Source organism: Schistocerca serialis, unplaced genomic scaffold (assembly GCF_023864345.2).
Source record: "Schistocerca serialis cubense isolate TAMUIC-IGC-003099 unplaced genomic scaffold, iqSchSeri2.2 HiC_scaffold_1406, whole genome shotgun sequence".
Taxonomy (NCBI): Eukaryota; Metazoa; Arthropoda; class Insecta; order Orthoptera; family Acrididae; genus Schistocerca; species Schistocerca serialis.
The window spans coordinates 295,532-316,771 of record NW_026047632.1 but is presented as its reverse complement, the minus strand read 5'-3'; the positions used below and the strand labels follow the sequence as shown (position 1 = coordinate 316,771).

Sequence of the window (21,240 nt, the reverse complement as noted above, 5' to 3'; positions counted from 1 at the left end):
GCCACGGTCGGCGAGCAGCATCTGCAGGGACATGTTTCGATGACGACCGTGTTTACGAGTGTGGCTGTAGTGCACTGTTGTGGTTTGGTCTAGCTGTCGCAATGTCCGCATGTAGCGCTTGCTGCTATTGTTATTCTGCATTCGTCTCCGCACGCAGACCAACTGTAGTACACCGTGTTACCAGACGTCTGTGATAGTGTGGTGTTCTAGGAACTGTGACCATGGTGTATTCGAACTCTGAAAAGGCCGAGAGTGATACTCATCTATGGCGAGTGTCCACGAAATGCAGCTGAAGCTTGCAGGGTGTATGCAGAACGGTACCCGGACAGAGAGCATCCAACGTGCCGCACATTGCAAAACATCTACCGCCAACTGTATGCAACAGGTATGGTCGTAGCACGCAAACGGGTCCGTAACAGGCCCGTCACAGGAGAAGCGGGTGCAGTTGGTGTGTTAGCTGCTGTTGCCATAAACCCACACATGAGTACATGTGACATTGCGAGAGCCGGTGGACTGAGTCAAAGTAGTGTCATGCGCATACTGCATCGTCACCGCTTTCACCCGTTTCATTTGTCGCCACATCAGTAATTACATGGTGATGACTTTAATCATCGAGTGCAAATCTGTCAATGGGCATTAACAGAGAATGCGTTGCAGTTCTACCTGTTTACCGATGAAGCGGGTTTCACAAACCATGGGGCAGTGAATCTACGGAACATGCATTACTGGTCCGTGGACAATCCTCGCTGGCTCAGACAGGTAGAGCGACAGCGACTGTGGACTGTAAATGTATGGTGTGGAATCATTGGCGACCACCTTATTGGTCCTCACTTCATTGCAGGGGCCCAAACAGCTGCAACATACATCGCGTTTCTACAGAATGATCTGCCAACGTTGCTCGAAAATGTTCCTCTGGAAACGCATCGATGTATGTGGTATCAGCATGATGGTGCACCTGCACATACCGCAATTAACACTAGGCTGACCCTTGACAGGATGTCCGACGGGCGTTTCATAGGACGTGGAAGACGCATAAATTGGCCAGCCCGTTCTCCTGATCTTACACCTCTGGACTTCTTTCTGTGGGGTACGTTAAAGGAGAATGTGTACCGTGATGTGCTTGCAACCCCAGAGGATATGAAACAACGTATTGTGGCAGCCTGCGGCGACATTACACCAGATGTACTGCGGCGTGTACGACATTCATTACGCCAGAGATTGCAATTGTGTGCAGCAAATGATGGCCACTACATTGAACATCTATTGGCCTGACATGTCGGGACACACTCTATTCCACTCCGTAATTGAAAACGGAAACCACGTGTGTACGTGTACCTCACCCCTCATTGTAATGTACATGTGCGTCAAAGACCAATAAAAAGGTGTTAGCATGTGGACGTAATGTGCTGTTCCAGTCTCTTCTGTACCTAAGGTCCATCACCGTTCCCTTTGGATCCCTACGTAATTCGGTGCTCTCCGATACACACGATCGAACAGCGTGGTACTCAAGCATCAACTTTAGGTTACAATATCTCCGGATGTAATTAACATTTTACAATGCAACAAATTACGTATTTGTTTATATGTTCAGATGTGCTAACAAAATTAACGGGGTTCCATTTAAAAAAAACGTAGGTTTGTGTTAATAAACATACTTCTGTGCATTTTTGTATGGTTTGTATTAACCAATTACACTAGCCCCTCTCCTCACGTTCGGTCTGTGGAATCGATTCGTCAGTATTTGATGTGGTTTACGAAATATATCCAGCGGTAATGTTAGGTGACTCACCCTGTATAGTTCATTGGCGTGTTGAGCGCAAATGTATACCCAGTAAGACGAATAAGTTCTGAAAGATTCTTATACACCGGCATGTTCTGTGAAAGGCCGAATGCACGACTTTGTCGTAAACACTCCATTTTCTTTGTTATTCATTCCACTCCCACCACATTATCGTGTGGTGCGCAAGCTTCAGACACTTTGCTGCTCTTCAGCCTATCGAAGTTAGGCCAGTATAGCTTTTATGGGAGAATGAATAAAATGATAGGTTTCAAAAAAATAAAAGCCATAGCGTCTCTACATAAACACATGTACATTGAAGCTGATGATGGTGCTATGGTGAAGATAAGTCTCGTGCTTCTGGCAAGTCACTGGCAGTCAGTTCCCAATAACTACTACGAGGGTAATATGGTATGATGCAGGTGCCGGCCAGAAAGGGTGTATGTATTCAAGGTGTTGGAGTGGGCTGGGAAGTATGATTGACAAGTTGATGTGGGTAGAGGGAGGTGTGAGGGAGGGATGGCAGTGGTCAGGAGGCTGGAAGCGGGATCATCTACATATTGAAGAGGCGTAGACGCTAGGATTATAGCTGGTTGGAGGAGTAAGTGTCTACATACTATTCCGGAACAGGAAGAACCAGCCAGCTGAAGTTCCGCTCGAATAGGATACAGAAGGGTGGCAAGTGGAGGGCGCACCAGAAGCCTAGGTATCCAGAGGATAGGCGAGAAAAATTTCTTTTGTTCGCCACGTTTATGGAACGTTTACAATTTGTGACAAAGTCTGAGGAACTTCAGAAGAGAGGGCAATCTAATCAGCTGGTAGAGGTTGCGTCTGAGACGGCAAATATGATACAGAGTGCAAGGTGTTCTAAGACTGTAAGGAATGGTAAATGTTTGAGACTGCTGAGATCCAAGCTATATTGGCGAAAGTAACACTGGGGCCACTAAGGCTTTTGGAAAGACGAAGGAAGAAACAAGATCAGGGTTTAACGTCCTGTTGGTGAAACAGCTATTAGAGCATAACCCAGAATTGGGAAGAACGGGGAAGGAGGACAGCGGCGTCCATCAATAGGAACCGTCGTGTCATTCACCTTAAGCTGTGTAGGGACATCACAGAGAAACTAAATATGGTCGAAAATCAAGTTTGGAGCCAACAGCTTACCACAGCATCGCCTCGTTCAGTGGGTTTTACCCAAGTACAGAGGATGGCTGAGTGATGGAATCCCCACATTGTCGTGTTTCCTGTCTTCTTAATTTGAGTTTGTTGTAAGCTGGGGATGCGTGATTATTCCAAGATATGAGAAAGTGAGAGTCCTCTGCCCATGTCAGCAGAGAGGAATGGAGCAGCAGCTCCACCGCCTTACTGCAAGCGCTTATCTTCCTCCACATAATTGGCCACTGTCCTTGCATTGTGAGAGAACTGTGACTCTGAGTTATCTGTTGAGTGTACATGACTGTAATGGATGCGTTAAGAGCTTAACATCCACATCTGACACACATGTTGTTGTGTCATGCTTTTAATAAATTTACAAGTAGATAGATGAAACAGTCAATGATCAGAACGCCTTATTGTTTGGAAAGCAATACACTTATCTTTAGCTCCTCGTGGCTGTGGCTGTGTGAGCACGTGTGGTATTAATTGGGGTCCAAATACACAGGAGCTGCTGAAAACACTTAGCGGCATTACAGTGCAAGTCTGCAGATGATGAGCACTGAACGTTTACTACAACTGTGCCAAATATGTGTCTGTTGTTGGCCCTCGACTCTCTGTATGTGCATGCTTGGCCTAGGCTTGACTGAGTGACGTTACGCCGACACTGCACTCTGAAGGCAGAAATTCGTCGCTTCTCTGCAGTCGTCATGGCCACTGTTGATACCCTCGTAGACAGAACAGAACTCAGGCTGGACTCTGGCAAAACTCGTACCAGGCACTGGCAGAACTGGAAATACTTGTCGTGTGTGGCGCCTCGAAGCTACAGGAGGAGTGGCTTACTACTTCTTTCTCATAGGCGGTGGCGATGCTGCTTAGGTGTACAGCATCTCTGCGGTGGTCGATTGACGATTTGCTGCAGGCGATTATCGTCGACACCACATGTGTCACCTTCAGCAGTGTCACAGGCATCAGTGTATCATGATACACTGAGGAGAGGCAATGTAATGTAGAACACTGACACGAGGTCTGGTGATGGGAAACTTTATGCTCCAATTCCCCCTCCCATTACTGGGGAAATACCAGCAATGAAAATTTCTTCCATCACCTGGATTCGAACCAGCATAACTTTGAAGAGAGTGCCACTACACAGTTATGTTTATGTGTGCCATGGTGGAAGTTAGGGAGAGAGAAATGATTGGTGTATTTATTGTAGTAATTCCTTGGGTTTTTAACATAAGTGATTTTGATGTAGCAGAGGCTACAACGAGAGGTGAAGTTACCGAGGTAGATGGAGATATGCTGTTGAGTAAGATTTACAGTAACAAAAGAAGAATGGTGTGCCAGACAAGGAGCTATACAGTAAACATAATTCATTGGGACACCTGCCACTTGCCAGTTTCCTCCCAGAGATCCGAATGTGCGACTAGTGCGGAATATTTCGCCAGTGGAGGAGTCATCATACCACTTTTCAATTATAGGCCACATGTCCTGTGGACAGACACCAGTGGTTCCGATTACCTTCTGCATTCTCATGCCTTTGAGCACTGCTGACTCTTCAGGGTTTTAGGAGCATGGGAAAAAGTGCCTTGAAGCTCTATCCGCCCATCCATCATTACTGATGATTTTTATTCTAAATTTAAGCAGCAGCGAGGTTCAAACCTGGGTTCCATGACGTTTTGATTAGTATAGGTGAGCTGTGGGATATAAACTTGCATACAGTATGATATCACACAAATTGACTATAGGTAGTAGGAAATAAGAGCTTTCTTTCTTTCTTCATTTCTTTTTTTTTTTTAAGAAGGTCTAAAGTAATGGAGTCATGAGCAGCCTCTCATAAGAATTTCCTGAAATTGTAAGACGTCGTGGTCTCCTTCATTGCTTACATATTCCGCCCTCACAATCATATTCTGCACATCAAGACGCTTCATTCGAGCCCAATCTCGATAAGATAAAGTCAGTATTGTATGAATTCATGTAAACGATATGCAAATAACTAATAAATCGCAAGTGCGCACCGTGGTCGAAATACTCGAGGCTGGGGTACACACATACATTCCAGACACGCCGGTCACAGGAGCTTTTAGCTCGAGAGAGGCAACTGCACCCCAGGAGGCCGGTCCCAAGCTATCTACGTCGGCCAGTGACCGCCTGTAGAGCAGACAGCGTTAGCCCGAGTGAAAGGACGATCTCGTGTTCGGCTTAAAAGCAAATTCCGCTACATTGTGTGGGAGCGGTTAGCCTACGCATTCTTTACACATAGCACGCAGTTTCACAGGGAGACAGCAAACGCCAAACACCGATACTACAGATTTCCGGATTGGTCGCCTTAAACAAAACGTCATTCTCGCGTTTTAGAAGAGCAATTCTGATTGGCAGACGATATTTCTGACGCCTTGAGTTGAAGGAGTAATGGGAGAGATCGAAAGGTATACCGCTTCTCGTCTGGCGTGCAGAGGGGCCGTTCTGTTGTCGCTCTTGGAGCGAGAACACGTAACGAGAGCGTGCGCGCTCTTACATGTACTCAAAGAGCGAGGAACAAGTCTCTCCACAGTACTTCACTGGGAGAGCACCTCTGTCGAGAGCGAATCGAAGTGCAACTGTATATTGAGTCCTTGCGATTAAGCGTTGTTCACTGTGTTGGCTGCCACACTTATTGTGCGGTATGAATGGACTGAGTAATAGTTAAACGCCTACGAGCGAATTTTTGAGTGGCATTGCAGTGGACTGGTTATCTGACCGGTGTACCACGTCAATAGTTAGGCTAGGGGCGAATAGGAGTCCTTGACTTCATCAAGGCGTAGGGATAGTTTGATTGGCGAAGGTCAATCCAGATAGAACTAGAGTTATCTTATTTGTCGGCAGCGAGCGGCGCAGACAGCAGTCATCACAGCTACAGCTCTTGCGACCCCCACATTTCCTCCACAACAGTACCCTTCACTGCGTATCACACGTGACAGCCTCGACTGTACCTAGCAACATTCTAACCGATAATTATTCAAGTTGAGTAGGTGCGGCTCTCAGCCATTTTGCCAAGTCAATAACAATCTTAAACTTTGTATAGAAATTTCATTAGCGAATCCTATCCTTAAGAGGTAACTTCACATTCTGAAAAGAACCTGCAAATAACGTGTTCAATTCATAACTAAAAGTGCTATTGTGATATCTCAGAATTTTTGCAAAATAAATAATAGTTTTCGTTACTTTCATGTTTTTCTTACACTAACTAGCACTACTCCAGTACCCAAGTATCCCACTAGTTACGTATGAAATTTTGTGAATTTTTGTGTCATTTCCTTACAGTGGACGATTCCAGAAGGTATTTATTGCTGAAAGTTTTTCAGGCATTTCTCTTTAGAACGTTAGGGTAGTTGTAGTAGAAGGGTTTGGTGGGCGCACGACAGCAAGGTCTTCAGCGCCCTAGAACGTTAGGAGTGTCTGTCTGACTTCTGTAGTAGTGTGGGGGTGGAAATTGCATCTCGCAGGGGCCAAAGGGTAAAGGGTACATCTAAGATTAATCTGTTGCGCAGAATGACAGAATAACACCAACCCGCACGCTCACAAAATGTGTGGCTTTATAGTCTTGTGTTGTAAATGCTATATTTAATTCGTTTTGTGGCGTTATAGAAAGGTATTTTAAACTGATACCAAAAGATATGGTGGTCATATTTATGTGACATTGTATGTCCCGAATTGTCGAGCAGTCATTAGATACAGTGAGTATATCTTTAAGATATGAAGCACTGAGTCTGGCTTGTTGAGGTTGTTTGGTAACGTGTGGTTGTTATGGATGAGAGGAGAACGAATCCTTTTTCACTAGATTGTTCAGTTTATGGAAAATGTGGCAGTGTTTTTGTTCATGTGTAACACCAATCCCAGGGTTTCTGATCTGCAGACTGAGGTGCTGGTATCAGGATGTCTCACAAGCACCCATTGGTAGTACCATCTGATTGTATGTTGTATCAATTATCTGTGCCTTGTAGAGTGTAGAATGACTGGGACTGTGTTACGTGACTGTAACAATTTTCATTAAAGTATAGTTGTAGCGTTGAGATAAGATGTCAGTGATGAAGATCTCGTTGGAGCTGATGGAACAGACATATGGATTGAATGCTATGCTGCTGCTTTGTCTTGATGTCTTATGTCGCGAAACAAGGTTAGGTATAGGTTTTAAGCTGATGTTTTGGTGTGGCTGAAGATAAAGTTGGATTGCTTTTTGGAATAGGTGACTTGGATGTTAAAATGGAAGGTGACTGTGACTGTTATCGTCATCTGTTGGACGATATGTGGACGTTGAAAAAGATTCAATGTTGTGGAAAACTGTGGTTCCAAACTGGATGTCTTTCATATTAGGGATGCGACACAAGAAACTGTTGGGATGATGACGGTGAGCTCGACTGACGGTTAGAAAACTGTGGATCTGAACTCAATATCTTTGATGGTGAGGATGCAATGCATGTAGTTGTTGGGATGCGGAATGTAAGTTTAGTGTCGTGAATAATGCGTTTACTTTATACTTACGAGATCATTCGAGTTGAGGCTGTGTAGATGATGCAGTTGTGCAAGGATTGTACATTTGGGCACAGTTAACATGGGTGGTTTTACGAACTTCCAGTATGCTGCAGTAGTTTGGGGCAACTTCTGTTAATCAGTGAACGAAAAAGCGTTCCAAGGTTTTGTTCATTGGAGGCCAGTTGGTTCTGCGATACTGGGTCAGATAGTCGTCACACAGGAAGTATTTTTGACATCTGTATTGCACTGTAAATGTTCATTGCACGTTTTTGACATCTTCGGAAGTGCCATTTTCGTCTATGTTATGGTGATTTGAAAATGGGTCTCGGTCCGAAACAAATCATCGAATGAATAAAAAACAAAAATTTGCAACTTGGACTGGTCTTGTTTGTAATTGGGATAGGCCAGTTGGTTCTGCGATACTGGGTCAGATAGTCGTCACACAGGAAGTATTTTTGACATCTGTAGCCTTGGATTTGCAATTTAGTTGATTTTACACAATGGCAGCGACAGCAAATCAGGACTCAGTTCCTGATACCCTGATACGTTGGTCTGTTGTGGGCAAGCATCTAGTTCTGCTGGACAGTGATGCGTAAAAAAGCCGACAGTAAAGCACCACGGTTTTAATAGTGGCGAGGGCAACTCTTTCAGGGCCGTTGTAGCAGCCCGCTGGATGTCGCAAGCCATCTCCAACATCGCCACGTGCTCAGAAGAGATTCGCACCCGTTTCTTCTTCCTCCCCCCCCCCCCACTCCCTATCTCGACCGAACTGCCACGATCTCTCCGATCTCTCTGGATTATCATGACAACTTTCCCCTGAAGATGTCTTCAATGTCGGGCTTAAAGTTAGCTTCCAGACAAATGGCTAGTGGTCCACAACTCTGTAAGCTCATGTCGCTGCTCATTATTTAATATCTTGTCGCTACTCGCGAGGAATAGAAACATCAACTTCAGCTCACACGTTTGTTCTCGGTGTCCATAACAGTTTCAGTCATACTTATAGACTTGCTGCCGAGTGCAGCTGAGTCTAGAAACAGATGGGGTAAGAGTATGCTTGTTTAGTAACTTGCTAACAATGCGTATTTCCGTTTATGTGCCACTATTATTCTTATGAGTATCTGCAGTAAATTATCGGCTGCAGCCGAAATTTTGTAACGGCCGTTCTTCGCAGTATTACAGTCCCTGGTTCTAATATACGCATATTCTTATGATAACTTACTTCTTTAACTGTTGTAACCCTTTTCGACCACCTTAGTTTCTTAATTAGTCGGTTTACTACCAATTAAAACCCTGCAAGTTCGATTGCCTGAAGCGGTCATGGGTGACAACGGCAGGCATAAATAATTTTTCCGCTGAGGGAGCACAAGCTCACTGTCCCCCCTTCCTCTCATTTAAATGGAGTTACTCCCTGCCGAACAAGAAGCTATCAGGCAGTTACAAAGAGAGAAATGAACGATTACAACTCGCTTCATGTCTGGTGCACGATAGATAGATGACCGAGTAAGAGATGAAGTCCAGCAACGAGAATAAAATAATAAATTAAAAAAATATAGTGATTCGGACAAATAGAGTTGTTTAGCAGACAGGTGCGATAGCTGTTTTTCCTCAGTCCTACTACAGTTCATAGTATTAATACTTCTAAGGATAATATTAAAAGTGTATCTGATACAATTAACTGGTCACTTACAAATCGAAATATTGTTGGTCAAAGAAAATTAGTAAATACGAACAGTATCGAGCTAGGATCACACATGAGAAATTTAGATCACTACACCAGTTACAGTATTGACAGAAAATTAGCTTGTCTGTAGCCGTTATGTTGCAGAGACCATTCGCCATTTTTAAAACAAGCCCTAGACTAGGTCTGAAAAAAAAACTACGTATACAGAATTTTAGAGTGTTTATAGAAGATAAAAAGGAACACTTTTTTATATGAGGCACGTGTCGCACATGTATGAGGGTCTTATCTGCACTGTCGTTCAGAGACGGTGTTCAAAGTGCTGTGGGATGGGCACTGTTTTAGAGCTGTTGTGTGCCTCCTACGGGAGGGAGACGAGTTGTTCTGTGTACCAGACACTGGCAGACACCCCAGGTGAGGTGGTTGCCTGTTAGGCTGAGGCTGCAAACATTATTTGTGAGACACCCACTTGTTCCGAGTGTGTTGCACAATCGTTAGCACCCAGCTGGCACTTGAGTAACGTCTCCAAAACATCACACAGCCTCTGTACATCGCTGGCGTCGAAACCTTCACGGGCCACGAGCAGGTGGGGGTACACCTTTGACCTTTGTGTCACATAAACTTTGTTATTTTTAATCTTCTCTAAACACTCCAAAATTTTGTGTACGTAGTCTTTTTTTAGTCCCTGCATAATGAAGAAGTCAATAATACATCGAAATGAAGTAGTTAGCTTGTCATAGATCCAGACGGAGAGTTGCCGAGGAATCGAAAAACTGACTTTGGAAAGAGCACCAGAGATTATCTTGCATGGCGTGCAAAATCACGCAAGATCTGAAACTACATATTCAGAAGGATATTTGAATCTCATTCCTCGAACAACTGAACAGTTGTCAGCGCATAACCGTGAAGTGGCCGGGTCCCAGTATTAAACTTACCTACAATCTTGACGTCATCTTCGTAGAATGTATCGATGTACTCAGCTGTAGTGTACCAGGAGACACGATAGAAGGCGTACAGATCGTCAGCGAGGCTGAACATTTGCGACGCCTCTGGCTGCCGCTCCTTGCACAGCGCACTGAAGTCGTCGTCAAAGGAGGGGCTCCACGGCTGATAGCGCAGCAGGCGTTCACTCAACAGCGGCCGCCTGTAGCACACAAGGTGCCAGGTTAAAAGTTAAAAGCCTAGCATGTATAGTTTATGCAAGAACGTACAAGTATCCATAAATGTGTGTGAAATTTTATGGGACTTAACTGCTAAGGTCATCAGTCCCTAAGCTTACACACTACTTAACCTACATTATCCTAAGGACACACACACACACAAGCCCATGCTCGAGGGAGGGCTCGAACCTCCGCCGGGACCATCCGCGCACCACATGACTGAAGCGCCCCAGACCGCTCGGCTAATCCTGCGCGGCTAAAAGTATCCAGAACGGATTTCCACTCACCAGTGGATTAGAAACTTCCTGGCAGATGAGTACTGTGTGCCAGACTGGGACACAAACCTGGAACTTTTTCATTCTTTAAAGGATGCATAGTAACACAGCAAACAATCGCAAATCCATTGGTCTTTTTAGCATTTTAGCGCATCGAGATTTCATCTTTAGATTTCGGAGCACTTGAGTGAGACACCGATTATAACTATTTCTTGCAGGTCATCCACTCCGTTCTGTGCTGCTATATCGTTTTAAGTGGTTCCAGACACATCAAACAGCAGGACTGCAGCGCTTGCCGCAGAATACCTCTTTTCCTTATAGAGGAATTTCGTATGCATTGCAAGAGAGTGAACATGTGATATTTATGTTAAGGTAATGAATGACTTGTTCAAATTTGTTATAGATGATTTTAGACGCTGACATGTAGACATGTCTGTCATGAGCTGAAGCAAAATCTTCCACATTACCACTTGAAAATGGCTCAAAAGGCCGAAACTGCATTTGTAAAACAATTTTTAAAGTCAATGGCGAATATGACGTCCTTATAAAAATAGACATAGAGCTGGGCAGGCAGGAACCGAGAGCCGCCGTCGCAGCCTTACTTCCGCCAGTAGCTCAGCCGCTGCCTTCCAGCCGTCACAGAAGCTCCCCTGCACGGCTGGCGGGACCAGCGCTCCCGGAAGGATGGGCACTGCAGTGACCAGAGGCCTCGGGAGTTGCTTCCTGGGCGAATCCTCACTCTGCAGTGGAGAGTGCACGTAGCGGATCCGACACACGGCTCTGACCTGCCAGGGAGTTTCCTATCTGCATTTGGTGATGTGACATCTGCGATAATTTTCCGTAAAGACTGTATGACACAGGAAGATGAGTTCAGTGGACAAACGTGAATGTACCGTCAAGCAGGTCCACTTATTCAGTCCCTTTCACCTAATCCAACGGCTAAGGACAGCGCGATACGATGACTAAAGCTATTTCAAATCCGTCTTTGCAAATACCAAACATCTGTTTTTATTTCACAATAGGTCTTTCGTTTTACTCATTATACCCTTATCAGTTGTGGCATTTTTATAATGTTTCTGCTTACATCCGGCTGTGTGCATCCCACCATCTAACACTTGTATGCTTGACGTGCAGAAGTACATGTCTGCTGACGTAAAACTTGACAAAATGACGCTTCACTATTGCATACAAATATTTGTTTACTTGGCTCTGAAGCATTCTCTCGGTCTCGCTTCGTGAGTGGTTGGTGCGGGTCTCTAGTTTGGCAGTGAAAATTATCATACAGAAATTGTTGGCCGTAAAACTTTTTCCTAAGGTCAGTGTTCCGTATATCGATTCGGTACATATGTGTCAGGTACACGTTGTGATGAGAATGGAGCCCTCAGAATCGGGTATGTGACAATTTTTTCCTGATTAATCTACGACTGCATTCCCTACAGCCCATCAACGATGGAAAGTTTCCATACTGCCAGACACAATGCAGAACAATCAGTACTCCCTGTACTCCTTGTAGTATGGTCCTTGGTTATTACTGTTACTTGACAACGACGTTGTCAATTAAAGCATGAAGCTGCATCATAATGAGTTCCGTGTGATGTCTGGGTCCCCAGTTTGACCGGAAAGCAGTCCCTTCCATAAGACATGTGGTGCCATGGTGCTAAGGCTCGCAAATCATTTCCACGCCACGTACACCAGCACGCTGTTCTGCTTGGAGCTACAGTACCACACCTACGCCACTGACAAGCTGGGACTCAGAATCCGCGCCGTGATAAAATTTATCGTTTGCATGCCACAGATCCAGGAAGTAGATGCATACTGACAATGATCTGAATAAACATTATACGGAGATTTGGTTGCGGAAGAATTTCGGGAAAGGGCTGTTTTTAACATAATGGAGCCGTTCATTCCATAAGGCAACGAAAGAACGGATTTAAATGCAGCAAGGAAGTGAACAAACAATATCCACTGAAACAAGCTCTAAAGAAAATCTCGAAACTTCTGGACAGTTGGGAATGTACTACACAGCTATAATGATACAACACTGACTGCCATATTCAGTTTAGGAGCAAGTGCGTTGTCACACAAAGTGGCAAATCAACAGAGGACGCAATAAATACTCGCCACATGGAGCTGGAGTGTCGACAAGCGGGGCAGACCGCTGCCACGGAAGTCAATCGTCGACAATTTGCGTGCAGAGGTAGGGGTCAGTGTGCGACCGATGGCTTTGGCCTGTAGTGCTGGAGCCATTACTGAAGGTACCATGCGAGTCCAGTAACGAAGTGATACGTGAACTGTAGAATAGGCACGAAATGCGGCGCTGCCTAGACTGCGAGGGCGGTACCGAAGTTCCTCCACTGCCGCTGGAGCTCTGTGACCGCCTCCCCTCTTGCATCTCCGGTTTTCGACTTTGTACTGACATCCAACAGAAGATAAACACGCTGGGTCGTATGAATAAACAAGAGAGAGCTCCTACGAGCAAAACATTCGAAGCCATAATCTGTGACGAGAGGGTTCCTTTTTCTTACTACCTCTGCTCCCTGCTGAGTTCTCGGTGTGTGTGGTCTGCCGTGTCCGGCACAGAAAGCACGCGCAGCGTCACGTGTCATTCAGCTCGCTCAAACGGGCGACATGTCTGGAACCGGCACCAGTGTGTTCAGGCAGAGTTGCACTACGTTTCATTTTGTTTATTTTATGTGCGGCAACAAATTACTAAGACAATTACGTGCATCATACGAAAAAGCATTTTCTGTAGATGTTACCGAATTTACAACATGCGGAAAACTTTTCAGTTATAGAAGTTAGGCGAACATTATGCGAACGAAATCGTAAGATTACATGACTTTTTATCTACTCCAAGCCGGAAGTCTGTCAGAGTTCTCTAACACGAGATAATTGTGGTTAAATACGGCGCACAGTGTTCTGCTTGCGTGGCAAGCACGTAAGCGCCCCACCATGCGTTCGTTACGAGTAACAGGTCATTAGGTTTGCAATAAACCAGTTATTAATTTTTCTGGTAACCCTACTTATTTCTAACATCACACTATATAAGACTTATGCTCTGAGAAGACATGATGGTGAACGTCTGGAAAAGTCAGCGACACGGTTGTTTGGTGTAGGCATACAGCTAAATGTTCTCGTACGTCAGTCTGAAAACTTGGGTCTACTAAATAGCAATAAAAATGTTTCAATTTTCACTTCCTTTGAGAGGTAGTCCGCAGATAATGTTCTTATTGTCAAAGCGATATTAACTTCTACAGCTCCTCAATTCAGCACTTCGTTCGGCTATATATTTCTTTTTCTGCCTCCCAAGCAATATGAATTCTGCCATTATGTAGGTGAAACTTAACAGAACTTACTCAGCCCGAAGAATGCTACAGATCTCGCTTCAATATTTTCCGGTTGTGAGAAGCTCCTCTAGTTTTGTTCACACGAAATCGGAGAACGTTCTTTGTTTTGAGCAACATCCCTCACCCTTTTACTCGCGATGAGCACATTCTCGGCTGGAGTATATTCTCTGACTCGCTTTACTCATGTGAACCTCAAAATGTCCTCCCAAAATTTCCGGTACGAAGTATATCCTCCTTTTTACTGACACGCCCCACTATACTTCGCCAGCACCTCAGCTCCCACCTGGACTCTCCCAGTGGTTCTTCGCCGATCATCTCCCACCCTTCGTCGTCGTGTTCATTGCTTCACCACTCACAGAGAGCCGTAGTCTGGCAGCTCCTTCGCCACTGCCTCCGTCAAATGCTCCACCACCGTCGCCGCCACCTGCGCCACCGTCGACTCCCTCTCCAGCAGCGTCGCTGGCTCTGTCGCCAACACCGTCGCCAGCCCCAAACCACGGCCCGCCCCATCGCCCGCACCACTGCCGGAGCCGGAAGTTCCAACCACATCCACCACCACTGTAGCTTCGTCACCGCCGTCATAAACTCCCGTCAATGTCCTTATCTACACACAACTGGGGCCACCTATTACACCACAACCCTCATGCATGCAGTCATAAGACCAGACAAATGAAATAGAATTGATAAAACCTCACGATTCCAAATGATACAAAGCCAAAAATGATTTCACTAAATTTACGGACATGAAACCAATAATTCCTCTCAACTATCGTCTTTTGTATCTACATCTACATACATAATCCGCAAGCCACCGTGCGGTGCGTGGCGGAGGGTACCCTGTTCCACAACTAGTCGTTTCCTTTCCTGTTCCGCTCGCTGACAGAGCGAGGGACAGACGCCTGTCTATATGCCTCCTTAGGAACCGTAATTCCTCGTATCTTGTCTTCGTGGTCCCTACCAGAAATGCATGCTGGCGTCATTAGGATCGTTCTGCAGCCAGGTTCTCTACACTGCTAACTCGCAACTACAAGCTCTCGCGACTCGCTACGTACAACAACTTTCTCGCAACTGAACTCTCGCGCGGTCAAGCGCAGACTAGCAACGATAAATAACTGTCTGGTCAGAGATTCTGTTGCCTCGCAATCGCTGCTACTGAATACATACGCGTTTCAATCTCTACAAATCTTTCTGTCCTCATTTGCGCGTTCTCTTTTGAACCGAGAATGTAACAGCATTTCGTTCCTCAGCATTTTAGGAATTATGTTATTAAAGCACGATGAGTCTTTTCCGCCATTGATCCACTTAGTAGGCGCATACGTTTCCGGATCACGATTTACAGTCTCTTTAAACTTTAGCCATAATTCGTCTATGACCATAATTCTGGAATTAAATGATTGTATTTTATTGTCTAAGTGAGACGCTGACAACTGCATATGAACTCTCCTAGCGTTCTTGACTGATTTACTGACTTTCGTAACCATAGTCGCTATGATGACATCACGATCACTAATCCCCATATCTATGCTGACGCCATCGATAAGGTCGTGCCTGTTTGTGCTGGCTGACGAACTAGCTGCTCAACACAGTTTTCGGAAAACGTGTTCAAAGTCCTTCACAAGACTGTCTGTCTGCACGACCTGCAGTGAATCCATAGACGTCCCAGTCTATACTCGGTAGGTTAAGGTCACCGCCAGCTAGTGTCGCGTGATCTGGATATTTATGCAATGCTGACTATTTACCTTCTTTGAATGACTCCATATCTGTCCCAGCGGAGTCGGTTGGGTGGTAAAAACATCCAACAACTGATATGGTTTCACCTAGTCCTGTTAAGTGCGACCACGTAACTTCACTATTGCACTCAAATTCAACCTCAGTAAAGAGAATATTTTTTGTCAACTGTAATAAACACTTCCCCTCCTACGGCGTCGAATATGTCTTTCCGATAAACATTCCAAGACTCGCTAAATATCTCAGAGTTGTTTTACTTTGGGTCTTAGCCAGCTCTCAATTCAAGAATAATTTGAGGCTGAGAACGTTCATGGAGGAGAGTAAATTTGGGAACTATGTTACAAATACTTCGACAGTTGACTGATAAAAGTTTCAGAGTCGAACTAACTTTACTCTGAAAGCTATCTGATTTCCCTAAATGTGTACCAACTGGCGAGTGTTCATGAGAGTACCTCAAACTACTGGCTAGCCTGAAACCCCCCATGTGCACTCCACAAGTACTCTGCTATCCGATTAGCTGCTTCCTTTGTGTAGTGCACCCCTGTCTTGAAATCTACCCATCTCCGATTTTCAGTTCACTTTCCCAATTACTGTTACCTTCATTCCCACTGCCTGACACAATATCGATAGTTTTATCCCGTCACACTATCTGCATGTGTCCGTACACAGTGAACCGGTAACCCACTCACAGTTCTGATGACAGATGTGGAGTAGGAAACCAAAAATCCCCACACAATAAACATTGTGGAGTAACAATACCGTTCCTCAAAAACAGCTCCAGTTGGGTACAAATCATGTTCAATCATCCTGCATAATACTTTATCCTGAGTGTGTATTTTACCACCCTGGCCGTGATCTGTCCTACTGCCTGTCTCTGTCATCATCCTATAGCACATAATTTCCTTCCTCACACTAACCACTGCCTCTCCACAGCTGTTTACCCACATCAGTTCTCATGATGAACTTAACTGTGGATGTCGGTTGATCACCTTCGTTTCACAAGACCTAATCTATTTCCCAGACACACTCATCCCAAAGTGACTCCCCTACAGACATCTTCAGATATAACTGCAGAAGTCTTTCATCTAACCGATAGCAATCACGACTGAGTCTAATTGTCCATCCTAATCCACGTCTTCCACCTCCATAGTTACCCCACAATAAGCCACCTAAAAGAATCCAACAACACCGCCACAAGACCTGGGGTGCCTGCTGGGAGCTTACCCATTCCCACACAGGAAGCCACCTGGTCACCCTCCATAGTGCCAATATATCTCCCACTATACTCCATTCCACGACCCCATATGTCAATCACTCGAGAGACTATTCCGCTTTCCTCCCGCTCACAATCTCCAGTATTTACGCTCTATGCTACGGACTGATTTAAACACACCAACCACAGGACAAAATATAAGAACGATGGCTATCCGCTTCCTTCCCTCATCGCTTCTTAGATTTTTCCTGCGTCTATTGAGATGAACATGACTTGTGGCCTCTTTTCCTTACCGATTGGATGCCAGTATCAGGACTATAGTCGCTGCTACATGGTATTACCGTAATTTCTCCCAAAGTGGTTTTTTTTTGTCCAGAATAAGACGAGGACACGCTCACTTTTCGTGTCAGGTTCCACATCATTGTTTCCACAAATTATGAAAACTTCGGAAGTATCTGTAACCACCAATACTTTCTCTAGTAAATGCAGTAAGATCAGTGATTGTGCCAGTTTTATCCGCTTGTCTGTTACGTAATACGTGTCACATTTTAAGGCACAATACGAATCAAAATATCGAAGGCTAAACGGAGTCAAAAAACTTTGTGAATCACGAGTTTCCGTAACCATGTCCTTCACTACTGTCTGTTAGTGCTAGTTCTTTACGTCATTGTGAATTAAATGATCCCTGTGTTTTCTATAACTTTAATGAATACATCCATGGATAAAAGTGAGATAAACTCCAAAAAACCATAGTGAGTACGACAGACATTTGAGTGTACACTGGTTTATACCTGAGTATCACGTGCCCTGGCCCGTCCTTGTCTTCTTCCACCTCGTAGTGCTCCACCTGTATGCTGGCTAATTGCATGTCATGTACCCATCCGGTTAATTTCGTACGCAGCATGTCTTTCACACGTTCCATGTCCCTAATCCAACCGTGGAGTTGCTGATCACTTGCGTGGTTACCCTGAAACACACAGAAAATAGTTCAAATTACTTTTTTAACATCCACAAGCAGCAGCCTGTCTTAATATACAGTTACATGTAGCACTATTACATGACACTGAAATTACTGCCAGTGCATGAGTGTAGTACATTCAGTTTTGTACAGGCATAAAAACATTAATGCACAGCAGATGCCTAGTGGGGTTTTATTAAATAAATACATTTCTCAAACTGTGACATCAGATAAGAGAGGTGCAGACATTTCTTGGTAGTTGACATTACAGACGTCTGAATGTATGAATGTATACTCCCGTGACGATGTACCCAACTGAAATGTTCTGGAGCTGCCAGCAGCGTCGAGTTCCTACGTGTAAAGCCACATGGCGTGGCTAGAACTCTGAAGAGATTCTATTCAAACTTTTGAACGATTTTCGAAAATAGAATGGCCAGACTGTTGACAAATCCGTCAAAATCCTACTCGTTACCAACGCTGTGAGAAACCTGAACACATGTTATGATCTTCTACAAACGCAACAGTAGACATCAGCCGCTCCATATCTGAAACATTATCTGAGTTAATTGTCCACACACGAAATGTCAGTTTGACTCAAAATTTTGTAGCGTTTGTCTGTTGCCTGGCTGATCGCTTTTGCCGAAAATTTGCGTTTGTTGCTCGTCATCTAACACGATGTCGTCTGTATCTGAACACGTCTCGAATATTGCAGATTTGAAGGAATGTATTGACTGTCCGAGTGTTAAGATCATTTTTTCGGGTACGTAGTTCACATTTATGTCACATATTAAGGTCTATGCTCCTTTGGCGTTGTACAAATTGTAGGCTTCTAAGTCCATGCAGTAAAGATATGACCATTTAATTACACATTTTCATACTTGAAAAATCACTCACAAAAATCTATAAGGTGATCCCTGTTGATTTACAATCATGACATTTAGGAAGAAGCCAGATTTCACAGTGCAAGTAAAGGAAAAAATCTTAAAATCCATAACTGGTAACTATATAACTCTAGAAAATACTTTTCGTATTATTTTTTATCAGTCTGTCTGTTTGTCTGTCCATCTGTTGGGAATCTTTTTCTCTGGATCAGTTCTGGGTATCATGTTCAAATTATGTCACATACAAAGGTATATGGACCCTTGGAGGCGTAAAAACCGTAAGCTTAGAACTCACTGCAGTCAACAGATACGGACGGCCGTTTATGTCTCGTGTTTTGATAATCGAAAACTCACTCATCGAAACCTATAGGGTGCTCTCCATTGACTTGGAATCATGAGATTTGGCAACAACTAAATTTTCCGGTACAAGTAAAGCAAAAAATCTGAAACTTGTTAACTTTTAATTATATCACATAAAAATGTCGTTTTCGATTTGGACATACTTTGTATTCATGACCTCTTGAAAGTATAACATACGAACATTACTGCATCCAAACATAAAATGTATGTTGTATTCATGATTTAGTACGTAAACAAAAATGTGTTATCAAATCTTCTCTCCCTACATACATAAACTAAAGTCCTCTGCTTGCTTGTTCTTGTTTGTTTGGGCTGGGCTGAGGAAATAACGTAGAATTTCTGAATCGATCTTGGTATTTCTGGGACCAGTATCTTGCCAGTAAAGCTACAAAGTGTCGATAACAGGAAAAAATTATTGGGAATCTCGATTCCCAGGATGGGGAGTTTGTACAGAACCCTTAGTGCGTGAGTTCCGCTCGCACTTTCCCATTCTGTTTTCGTTTTTTCTATCTACTCTAGCATCACCCAGTATGTTGTTCTGGAAGGTGAGTGCTCACCACAGACATGGGTGCCGTCGGGAGAGTCTGAGAGAAGTGGGACAGAACTGCTCTTGTTCTCTGTACGTGGAGTTTCCAATCCTTTTGGGTCACACTGAAACAGGTGACAGTGGTTCCACAATAGATTATATTGAGATAGGGAACCAATACTCGAAAGTGCATATTTATTATGTTAAGGACATACACAGCATACACCACCTAACAACAATGTAGCTCATAGCAATTCTTCAAAGCAACGACTGTCAGTCTGAATCAGTGCATGTATTGCAATGATGCCTGCAGTTCTTCACACTCTTGCAAAGATCTCGGGTGTCCGTTGTGCACTCGAACAGTAGCAGCTGATAAACAGTGTAGACACCTGACCACCAAACGGACCTACTGTGCACAACTAGGCTCGTAGCAGTCAAGCATCGCAGCGGCGCATTAACCTGTGCCGCAAGCACACCACTGACCCTGCTGTCAGCTGTCCATTGCATCAGATAGCTTGTGTCGTGTTCATGGTGAGGTGTGTTGCTGTGTACAGTGCACAATGAGTAATCAGAGATGAAATGTGGAAGCACTGGGACGAACGGATTTTGAGCCCTAAGTCTGCTTGTGTGAATCCAGTATCGTTCACAGCGCTGTACTGTCCAACTTCATACAGTTTGTATTGTTTGTGGATGAGGCCGCATTCATCCGTAATGTTGTTTTCAGAAGCCAAACAGGCAGATCTAGAATGAGGACAACACCCACGCCACCCATATCGGAGGCCAACAGCAAAGATTCTCAGTCAAGGTATTTTAGGTCATTATCCAAGATCATTTCACTTTGATGTTAATGTTTGCAAGCACCTGAAGAATACTCACACTCATTGTAGGACTGGAAAGGGGGGTCATCTCTGATGGCCATTGCGATCGCTGCATCTTACAACCCTCGACTTCATTCTCTGAGGTTATGCCAAGATGTAGGTGTACGAAACACCTGTAGATACAGCTGAAGACCTGCTTGCCAGGGTCCAAGCTGCCTGCCTCCTGGTGCAACATTGTTGCTCACGGGCGAGGCCTCCACGACGAGTGCGGCCGCTTCATGTTTAAAGATGATTAAAGATGTAGCTGTTGTCACACGCATCGACTCAGTCTGTGTCTCGACAAGTTTCTACACAGTTGTCACTTCTGCCCAGCTGCTCAGAACAATAAAGTGTGACAAGTCTTGGATGACAGTAGCGTGATTCCACTATCGCAGTAGCCGCCACGATACAGCAATGACCTGTGAGGATATGCTGACATCACTCCGAAACTGTGATCACAGAGAGAGCGTCATACAGTCAAAGGTCGTGAGGTGGTGGTATGAATGTGGGATATTTTCAAGAACACTGCCATCCTGAATTTGGAATCATTCAACTGTATGTCAGTCAGACACCTTAGGCAAGTGTACGGTGGTGGAGAGAATAACGGATTTACTTGTGTTGCAGATATGTGCAAATATTATTTTCTTATTAAAATTTTTGTACTTATTTAGATACTCCCGAGCTCATTTTTTACAGTTCTTTTGTCAGCTATGGTTATTTACCAGGCGACATCTACACTCTTTTTGGAGAACTGTCGAGATGATTTCGCAAGTTTCTACAATGTGTCACTCAAAACGTAACCGATCAGCAGCTACTTGC

At 44.4% G+C, this 21,240-nt stretch overlaps 1 protein-coding gene across 1 annotated transcript in view; it reads right to left on the bottom strand.

The window, feature by feature from the left end:
• Positions 1–21,240, bottom strand: part of LOC126442765 (uncharacterized) — a 78,072-nt gene that overhangs the window by 6,462 nt on the left and 50,370 nt on the right. The window contains exons 4-6 of the mRNA XM_050090795.1: positions 17,631–17,806; positions 14,255–14,497; positions 10,052–10,260 (exon numbers count right to left, since the gene is read on the bottom strand). Coding sequence (XP_049946752.1) covers positions 10,052–10,260; positions 14,255–14,497; positions 17,631–17,806 — 628 coding nt within the window. The remainder of the gene's footprint in view (positions 1–10,051; positions 10,261–14,254; positions 14,498–17,630; positions 17,807–21,240) is intronic.